At 42.5% G+C, this 10,883-nt stretch overlaps 1 protein-coding gene across 1 annotated transcript; it reads right to left on the reverse strand.

Annotated features, from left to right (window-relative positions):
- Window positions 1-3,826: 3,826 nt before the first annotated feature.
- On the reverse strand, window positions 3,827-5,468 carry LOC104450857. The gene has a single exon (XM_010065560.3). It carries the CDS (start codon window positions 5,212-5,214, stop codon window positions 4,051-4,053), a length of 1,164 nt encoding a protein of 387 aa, XP_010063862.2. The 5' UTR covers window positions 5,215-5,468; the 3' UTR covers window positions 3,827-4,050.
- Between the last annotated feature and the right edge of the window lie 5,415 nt (window positions 5,469-10,883).

Consider the following 10,883-nt stretch of genomic DNA (forward strand, 5'->3'; position numbering starts at 1 on the left):
CACCTTCAAGTCCTGTTTCCCCGCATCACCGAGGAAAATTCTAACTATAAGACCTGAATTTTGAAGACTCCAAAAATTTCTTTTACTAGAGCAGGCAACCTAGAGCATGTTGAGTTAAAGACTATAGTAAGCCGTAGTGAAATAAATTCAACGTCTGAGTTCCCAGAATTTCGAAAAGCGGTGCTCAGTAATTAGTACATGATCTAGGTGTGCCGATTCCTGTTACTTCATCTCGTGTTCGCCTGCATAGTCTGTGACGTTAACGATATAGCTCAAACTTAATCACTTTGTTTTCAAGACTCAGGATCCGGAAAATAACAGCCAAAATGTGTCGACCAGTGTCCATTTCCATCTAAACCTTCATCCGGGTCATAAGTCGGAGTTATAAGTTCCACAAAATTTCCGGTGTACATAACATACAAGATCATTTTATCGTGTCATGCTCGAGAATCCTCAGTCCTGGAGGGGCCTGGAAATTTCGTAGTGCTCTCCACCAACATAAATTCATGAATGTTCATCGTTAAAGAAAGCTGGAATACTTAGCTCACTGGCGATGGAAAACGCAAACATTTTACCAGGAGATTCAGGTATTTGCTAAGGCACGATTGCTTGGGCCCGTAGTGACATTGAACCTCCAAAATGTAGAAAGTATTGGGCCAAAACGTCCGGACCTTGCTCCCTACCCGGTTCCTATGCACTGCAGCTTAAGAAAGCTCATCACCCAGGTCATCATTGGTCAAGACTCAGATTGAGTTTCATGTGCTCCCTTAATTATATTTTTCTATTTGTACCGGACTTCACCAAAAGTATCCTTTTGTTTGGAGAACAATGATGAAATTCGTAACATTTGACGATCCTTCAGCCGGAGAATATCATGAGCCAATTTTTGGCAACGCTGTGTTCAAATACTAGCCTCTTTCTTGTTTCGACGAGATTAAAATTTCTGGGTATTGACTTCTACGTTGGAATTCTTGGACTTCGGTCAAAATCATAACATTAACAAGGATCTTGTTTGCTGAATAAGAAATCTTGCATTTTCAGGATCATACCGATTGTTCTCATGATATACACGTAATTGATATTTGTGAAAGCCAAATACTTTATAAATTACGCTCCAAAAATGTTCTCGAGACCCTTGTTAAGTCTAAATCCAGATGGTACGTCGCGTCAAAGTACAGTGCTGATTAATTCAATTTATGCTGGTGGTGCTGTACTTCTCCAAGTCCAATTTGAGGCTCGCATGATGCTCGACCCCCTCCCAGCTTTCGGACAATATTCATCCAGGTGGAATTGGATGCGACCTGAGGGTTTACATTGGATAAGATGAAGAAGACAAAATAAGCTTTTTTTTGGGTGTTGTGTTGCCATCGGACAGCTAACTACCCTAATCTCAGGCAGAGGTCCATTCGGCATGGTTGGTGAAGTCCCCTCCTTTGCGGTCGAGAATGGAGGAAGGCCATTTCTGCATTCAATTCCTCGTTTTGGCATTGATTTGAAGTGTCACCAACCCCAGCTCATATCGAGAGTGTTGATGGTGCGAGGATCGATCACGAGTGCCGACTATAAGAAAATCGACAATCTATAATTATACAACTTAGAATGCCAAGATGTTAGAGCATACTTGGTTTGGACAAGAACCGTTCGAAAAGGGTGAAATCACGTGAATCCAAACCGGGTTTCTCTCCTTTTCCCTCTCTTAGATGGTCTCGATGGAAGAACAATTGCTGTATGTAAGAGGAGGGGGGAACCTTATTCTATTTAAGTGTGTACCCTAATATGTCCATCCACCACAAGTTATTCTTAAAATATCGACCTACATTGACCTTCCAATCACATTATTACCCTACCCGAAACATAGTAAGACCACTACAATATGGGGAAATCTAGCGCTGCCTTATTTATTTTGTGAATTTTATTATACCATTTATTTTACGAACATCCATCCATAGTTATTCTTAAAATATCGACCCACACTGACCCTCTAATCACATTATTACCCTACCCGAAACATGGTAAGACCACTACAATATGGGGAAATCTAGCGCTGCCTTATTTATTTTGTGAACTTTATTATACCATTTCTTTTACGAACCTAAATTATTATGCAGTTAATGTTAACCAGTGCTTATAAGAATTTCTAATGATGACTTAATAGCATCTGGTTCACTATAGATAAAGTAGTTAGGATTTGATTATTTTGGTTCATCCTTTTGAGTTTAATTCACCTCAATTAGACTTGTAACCGTACAAATGTCATGCTCGGTTTGGCCACACAATTCGTGATTTTCGTAGTCCTAAGGACAAAAGGTAGCTTTTGGAATTGAAATTTATAGAAGACTTTACCACACCCAACTTCCTTAATTGCGGTCAAGAAAGACGGGAGGTCCATCTGCAATTAGATTCTATGGATGTAAATGGGTAGGTTGCTTGAAATGATTGGTGTCCAAATCTAGTTGGATATATCTTTTCTTCAATCAATGTAATAACAATATATATATATATATATATATATATATATATATAGATAGATGCACACATGCACAGATTATAAGTAAATCGAGAAATTAACCGTCACTATCTTATATTAAATTTTCTTCATTAATCTAACGATGAAGGAATTGAGTTCGTTCTTACCAAAAAAAAAAAAAAAGAAGGAATTGAGTTCGAAATTTTGCTAGTCCTACTTTAACATTTTCTTCATTAATCTAATGTGCCATTTTCATGAATTACACCCACAAAAGATAAATAATCCAAACAAAGTAGTTTGGGTCATTATTCGTATCATGTTCAGGTTAAACCAATCTAATAAGAACTTTTTAATTAAACAAGTCACGCAAATCATGCTCGGCCTACTTATTATTAGCTCAATCATTTTTAGATTAAGATTTTCTTCATGTAATAGATCGATCTTGTCCAAAATGAAATTCCTAACACGACCAACAAAATGAATGGTTCTTCACACCAATCCGGCTCGTTGGAGAAATTTAACTAGTACTTCAAAGTATTTTTGTTTTCGTAGTGTGAACTGATTAACTTCTCGAGAGAGTCAAAGATCGAAAAAGTAGATCATGACATACATAGACACGCATAAAATATTATGCAAGATTGCAGACCATGTGTTTCTTTCTTTATTGGCTTGGCTTCGGCCGCTGCCTGCCACGCTGTCCTCCTTTCCTTACGAACGTTCTGCCAATACCACGACGTTCCAGAGACAGACAGACACCTCTTCAGAGTTCAGAGTTCAGACACAAAAGAACCAGTCAAAAGTCAAACGTAGGAACATTTGTCCTTCTCCTCCTCAGGTCAGAGTCAAATCCCAGCTCCAGAAGCTGTAACCTTGACCGACCGCACCCTCGAGACCCCGGCACAGCAATTCCCTGAGCTGTCGAAGTTTCGTTATGGAAGTCACGTACCACCGCCAATCCAAGATCAACACAATTTGACCGTAAAACATTGCAACGGCGCATAGCCAATTAAAAATAATCGAGCAGTACAGAACCTGAATGGCTCTGTTCCTTAACATAGAAGATCACATGTGGTCAAGGTCGAAAGTTGGCAGAACAATCTGGTGTTGCCACATAAATAAATAAAAACAAGCTACTGTGCTTTCCAGTCTCTATGTTTTTATACAATCAGTACTTTCTGCATCAATGTCGAATGATCCAGAAAGACAGAAGACAGTCATCATCTGGGACTTCAGATTCCACTGTCACAACGGTACCCAGACCAAAACTGGATTGAGAAGCCTGATGATGAGAAGCAAAACAGATGGTGCATGTTCCAACCGAGTTTAATCCAGTATTTGCAATGCAATGTACTGACGAAAGAGCAAAAAGAAGGAGCATAGAACAAGAACGGCCTAATTATACAGATGCTCAAACACCAAAATTTACCCAAAACACATGTAAGACATGTCATATACCTTCCTCCAAGACATTATTAGATCATGAACAAAACAGTAAAGGAAGCACAGAACCCAGTAAGGTTCTTCCCCTATGCTACATTCATATATATTTCTTTACAAAAGTCCGACCGTCGAGACCGCTCCCTCTACTCAGAACGGTTCGCGCTCCCGATGTAATCGAGCCCCTCGGTGCGGCTCCGCACAATCCGATGGAAGACCTCTCGTACTTGCTTCTCCAATGGATCCAAGCCATCCTTCACAGCCTCAAACACCTCCGCCAGGTCCTCCGCTCTCTGCCTCACCTCCTCTTCCTTCTCGGCCGACAGCGGGAATTGGGCCGAATCCACCAATTCGCTCATTATCCTCGCGCCCCTCTCGATTTGATGGATCTCCCGCAACAATCCGCGCGCGTTCCTCCTCTCCCTCTTCTTCGATTCCTCCACGATCCTCTCGTGGAGCGACTGGATCGGCGCGGCCCAGGCGAACTGCCTCGGGATGGAGAAATGCACCTGCAGCCCGCGGTCCTGGCAGGGGATCGCCGCCACGAGGGCCCACGTCACGAAGAGGAGGACCGAGTTCATCGTGAAGACCGGCACGGCGAGGCCATTGGTGGCCACGATCTCGTTCCCCCTCGGGGCAGACAAGTTGGTCCCGATCGCCTGAATCTGCCTGGCGGCGGACCACGACCTGGAGACGCTCCAGGAGAGCGACCTGAAATGGCCCAGCGAGCGGTGGTCCCGGGACACGCTGCTGCGGCCGAAGGACCGGTTCCGGTGCGCCGCCACCCCCGACCCGCCGGCCTCCTTCTCGTCGAGCATCCCGATGGCCAAATCGATCAGCGCCTTCTTCGCGCGGCGGAATTGGCCCTCGCTCAAGCTCTTCCGGCTGTCCAGCGCGCACAGGACGATGTCCAGGAGCTTCTGCCACTGCCTAACCTGCTCGACCCCGTCCCGGATCGCATTACAGACGTCCAGGGCCTTGATGCTCCTCTCGTGAAAATCGGCAATCGACCTGTCCATGGGGGACTTCGACAGCTGGGACTTGTGATTGAACATGATCACCCTGAACTCCTCCTGGCAGCACAGGAACGCGTCGAGCAGCTTCCGAATCCACGGGAGCGAGAGCAGCTCCTCCGGGCCGGCCGACGACAGATCAAGAAACCGGTCGGCGACCTGCTTCTGGAAGGCCTCCATCTCCAGCTCGGCGCTCGTCGCCTCGTGGGTCGGGTCCACGGAATGGACGGCCTGGTCGCGCCGAAAGCTCAGGATCGACCGGCCAATGTACGAGCCCTGGTACTCCGTCGCAGGCATCTTTCTTGATCCTCCTACGGCAAAGAACGCCGAGACCCAGGTACGGAAATGGCGAAAGTTCGCGGCTTTATCGGATTTCTCGACCGCGGAGGGATCGAATCGAAATCTTAGCAAACACCCATCTGAGAATATGCGCCGAATCTCTATCAATTTCGGGGCTCGTTCTTGCGATTGAAGTCCGTACAGCAAAACGAGAGGAAGCGAAGGAAGGAATGATGAAACCCTAAAGGGGTAGGGGAATTTATGGGCGGGGAAGCATCCTGGACCGCGTATTATCGGTAGCTTGGAAAGGGAGAGGTCCACGCGAAAGCGAGGGAGATTTACCATAATTAGCATGATTAGATTAGATTAAATTTTAATTAACTTAACCCTTCCTGCCGTAGAATCCCCATAGATCGCCTTTTTTTAATTTTTTACCCCGCTCGACGCGCCCCCCACGCGCAGCCGGCGGGATCGGATCTCGGCCGTCGATTTCGGACATCCGCATCGCGGACCGTCGATCGACGATGCGTCACTCGGAAAGTGCCGTCGCCGCCCGCCGGCCGTGGGATGTCTGTCCGCGTATTCCTGCACTCTGCAGCAGCGGATCATTTCCGCGAGGGATGTCTGTCCCCGTTCCGACTGGTGTGAACTGCGCTAAGCTAGCGTCACGGGGCTGTCGCACGGCGGGGCCGCGTGACCGGAAGGGTGGGCCCGCACGTGAGCAGGAGCGAGGGGCCGCGTTGACCACGTGGAGCGACGTGAATGGGTCTCGCGAGACGCCAAACGTGGGCGATTGGTTGATGGGTGGGGGAGGGCTCGGTCTTCGTCGGCGCGTAACGTAACGCTCTCTTCGTCCCCCTTCTAGAAGGACAGGGGGCGTGGAGGTGGTTCGGTCCTAATTGGAATTTTATGACAAAAAAGAGGAAAAGTATATTGTTGAAAAGGTAAAAGGGAAAAACAATTTGTCAATGACACAAGTACTAAGAGGATCATGGAATGCATTTCACATAGGCGAGTTCTTTCTTTTTCTTTTTTAAGAATCCTTCATTTTCTTTTTCTCGTCTAGAGAGGGAGAAGGAGCGGTCACTGTCGTCTACAGAAGTTTTCCAACATGCCTATAGTCCCAATTCTTTGTAAAAATATCAATATAAGTCACGACTATTTAGAGAGCTCTGTTTTAAAAGTAAACTTAATCTATAACATATAGCATAATTAAAATGTAAGAGTAATTTTTATGGTCGATTGAGGTAATTCATGGGAGACTCGTCCGATGAATTCTCTTATATTTTTAGTTATTCTTGAACTTTTAAATCGGGCTTTTTGTTCGATATCGACAACCCTAGATCCCAACCATTTGCTTTTGGCGTTAAAAGCCTTCTTTGACTTAAAATTAGGTGAATTGGAAAGACTTTTTATCCATAACCGTGTGATCAAGTATCGATTTACATGTCCATTAATTATATGGTGAAGTGTGAATCACTAAGCTTTTTTATTCATTGTTGTTTTTTTTTCAAAAGAGACTTATTTTCTTTTCGTGGAGCTATACGGCGCGTCACTAAATTATCCTCTCGAAAGGAACTGGTCAACTTTCATTACGCACCACTCGTTTTGCTACGGGAACAGCCGAGTTTGACCTCATAAAGGCCTTCTCATGCTTTCATGACTAAGAATAAAATAAATCAAATAAAAACTAAAATTCTGGATGCTCAGTGGTCAGTTGAGGTCGGTCAATAATTGATAAGGATAATGATATATTCGGATGAGAATGAGTATAGGTAAAAGGGGGGAAGCGGGTTAGGGTTTCCTGTACAAGTACAGCAGCAACTCAAAGCCCTAATTCGAGACCACCGAACTTTACATGCAAAAAAAAAAAAAAAATGCAATTTTTATGAGTTTACTATTGTTCTTGCCCCGTGAAGGGACAAGAAATATGCTCGAAGACAGAGAGGGATGCGACAGCGAAACGTCAATGTCGATACCATTTGTTTTTTCCCCTTATTTTTTTGCTCCTAATTTTGTGTGGTGGTTTGACAATGTCGCGTATAATAGAGTAGTTTATACGTCGTGCTTTCGACGAACAGACAGACTTTTGATGAGGAAACAAACAAGCACGAGTTCTCTTTCACGTTCTTTAATCGCTTGTTGGTACACGGATTCGGATAAGGACCCGATTATGGTCGCGCTAGATGCATCGTTTTTGGCCTGCCAAGATGGGTTTTAAGAACTCCGATCCTTGCGTGAAGTCGAATTTTCCAACCTAAAATATAGATATACATGTGATGAATTGAGCTGGGTTTGTGATGATGATTAGGCAGTGTCTCTTTTCATGCTCGGCTAATGAAGTTGCGGACTAAACTATTCTCTAATGTAATTTTGCCTCTAAAAGTTGATCTAAGTTAGGCCGTGACACGATAAATGAGTAATTTGTTAGGATTGTAACATGCCTTATGTAGATATAACTTTTCTACATATAGTGGTTTAAACTTTTTGTCAAACGTTCTAATGTGATTTCAAAAGTAGAAGTCCCTGGTTCAAGAACCTCCGGTAGCATGAATAACTTGTATTTGTCCAAAACAACTTTATATATACCTAGAGCAATTTTTGTTTATCTTGAACAACGGGAAAATTGTACAAAAATGCCTCAATCTAGCGTACTTTTATCAATTCAATTTTAAACATTATAATTTTATTAGTTTTAAATTTTTTTACATTTTGCTAATTGAGCCTTTGACCTAATAAATTTAATTAGTGAAATTAAAATATTTATGGTTGAATTAATATATATATATATAATTCTTGGATAATTTTGTCCGTGAACAACTTGCATCTATCCACGAGTTAGCGCGAGAAGTGAGAATCTTGGGGCCACGGGGATGGAGACGGGTGATGATTGACCAGTGGAAACTGGAAAGGTCCAATTCTCGAGGGAAAACGAGTGAGTTCGTGACCTCAATTCCTTCATTAAATAACACGCCGAGTGGGCACTTTCATATGAGGGAAAAAAAAAATCAATTGACGAGCTCTTGAAAATACAAGGAATCTCTACGTATTCAAGAATTGATTTCTTGGAATACAAGGAATTGGTCCACGTTGTTTTGCTTGTTCAGCTATTTTCCAAGCTCTCTCTCTCCTCTCTCTCTCTCCTCTTTAATAAAACTAAAGGGCTCACGACGTGGAGTAAAGAAGAATGAATTGACTTCGTCTCTTTCACACGTCTCTGTGATGAACAAAGAATACGTTGGCCTAGAAGCAGAGAAAACCCTACTTCGTCGGAAGAAGAAGAAGAAGTCAATGGAATTGCCGGGCGAAAATGATAACAAAATTCGCACATGTCCTTTTAACACTAGGGCTTGATTTGTTTTGTAAATATTGTGGCATTTCTAAAAATATGTTTTCCTAAAAGAAAAAAGGAGAAATATTTAAATATTTAAAAATTCGATTTTTCTTTATAAACTTTTTTTGGCCTCGATGAACACCTACCTAGGCTCAGCCTCGACATTACCGGGCCTAGCATCCTGGGCATAGGCACCCTTGTAAAAAAGAATTGGCCTTGATGGACCTAGGTACAATCGGTGAGGACCTAGGCTTGATCTCAATATTACCGAGCCTATGTCTGGAACAAGGGCATTGGTGTCTCGAAGAGCAACCTAAATGGACTTGGGCACTGGAATCCTTAGGCAAGGCATGGTGGACCTAACCCCACTACCACGGGTTCGAGAACAAGCATGGGGGTTCATGTGCCCAAACACAAAGTTTTTGATCTAGGCATCATATACCTAGCTATATTTTGCGAAACAATTTCCATCTTTTGCAAGAGAAAATTATTTTCCTGAATTTAAACATTGATAGGAAAATAGTTTCCATAACTAGAAACATTTTCTATTGAATCATTTTTCTAAGCGTGTCAAATGTTGGAAAACAAAAAAAATATTTTCTCGATAAATATTTTTTTCTGAAAATAACGGAACCTAAAAAGTTAGGTTTCCTTTTCTTTGTTAGGTCAAAGGAAGATGAAATGGCATTGAACAACGATATTTGCTAGAGCGATTAGGTTCGTGAGACCTTTCAGCATTAAAATTCACCAAGAAGGTTAAGGGTATGGATCTTGACCTCCGATTGAAATTTTTTTCTTCAATAGAGAATACTCATGCAATTGGAATTATTTAAAACCTTTATTGGAAAAAAAAAAAAAGGTCGCTGTTTTTCTTTTTTTATCTAAGCCAATGCTTAATTGATAACCTATATAATGTACAATGTACAAAGTAAGTAGAATTCTTTGGATTTTTAGAAATGAATAAAGGAAACAACTTTGCTGATCATGCCATACTTTTTGTTTGGTCAGAAAGTCCTCCGAATATTCTTTTGATCTTCAGTTAGTGATCTGTTTTGATATCTCTTTTGAGGAATATGAGTAGGTGAATTAAGTCGCAAGAATTGTTACTCAATACTCAAGGGTGTGCTTGTTTAGTGGAAATATCAACGATTTTGAAAGTATTCTTTTAAAAATAATCATTTGTATCACTTATAAAATAAATAAATAAAGAGATATTTTCGTTATCAACAAAATATATAAGATTCATATCCAATCAGCTTCTGGCCATTGACTATTATAATTTTAGCTTGATCTTCAATTGATTATTGAAGTGGGTTAAAGTTGGCGTGTACTCAAAAGCCTCAATTTTTATGGGAACTTCAAACATGCCGTCAATATTAATAATGCTGATCTAATTTAGATTGATATTGCGACTCAAAAGTGGGACTGCCGCCTTGCTGGTGTTGCAATCGCATGCCGTCGATCCGTGTCGCCAAAAACGCACAAGACACCAAACGTGAGGACACGTATCGATGTCGCAAATCGTATTTAATTGCGGTCCATTCATCATCACCTCTTTCTCTGTCTCTCTCTCTCTCGAGGCTTCGCTTCTTCTTTATCTCTTGGCTTTCGGTTAAGGTTTGCTGAATTTCTCCTCTTGCTTTTTGAGTATGAGCGTGAGCTGTCTTCAGGGTTTTCGAGGCTTTGATTAGGACATAGTGGAATTCCAAAAGTCAGGCAGATTCGATTCTTGCTTTTCTTGATGGAAAGTAGGCCAGGATTCGCTAGTACCTACTTACACCGTTTGTACGTCGAGTAAGATTTGCCGGCTCGTTTGCACTATGACTTTAATATTATTCTGTTGATCTATTGGAATGAAACTTGCAGTTGAAGTTGAAGACCACTTGAAAGACGTGACTAAAGAGACTGGCCAAGGTGAGAAATGGGCTACGTGGTGATGATTTCGTTGCCGGCGATACTGTTGTGCCTCATGATCATGGCCTTGATATGTTACTTGATCGGAAGGGCATGGGGTCGACAGCGGGCGCAGCACTACCAGCCTCCTGAGCCGACGCTCCGCTCGCACCCGAGGCCACCTGAAGTAATATGAAGCTTTTGCGTCGCTCTACGTAGGTTTATCCGCAAACTCAGCATGTGCAGTTTGTACAAATGAACAGGTTAAGTTCTTCTATAAAAAGCCGCGTAGCACCGTAGGTCTTGCTAAAAGCAACTCGCAGTTTCTTTTCCTTCATCAGTGCAATTTATTCTCAGCGCTATCTTAGACATAAATGGAGAGTAGCTTGCTCAAGGTTTCACAATATCCCGGTTCATTTCTGTCGAGTGATCTCATGGTAAGTACAAGTCCTCCGTGAGA

Source organism: Eucalyptus grandis, chromosome 6 (assembly GCF_016545825.1).
Source record: "Eucalyptus grandis isolate ANBG69807.140 chromosome 6, ASM1654582v1, whole genome shotgun sequence".
Classification (NCBI taxonomy): Eukaryota; Viridiplantae; Streptophyta; class Magnoliopsida; order Myrtales; family Myrtaceae; genus Eucalyptus; species Eucalyptus grandis.

Excerpts from the sequence above, each read along its gene's own strand:
- LOC104450857 (XM_010065560.3), bottom strand. The coding sequence starts at position 5,214 with ATGCCTGCGACGGAGTACCAGGGCTCGTACATTGGCCGGTCGATCCTG.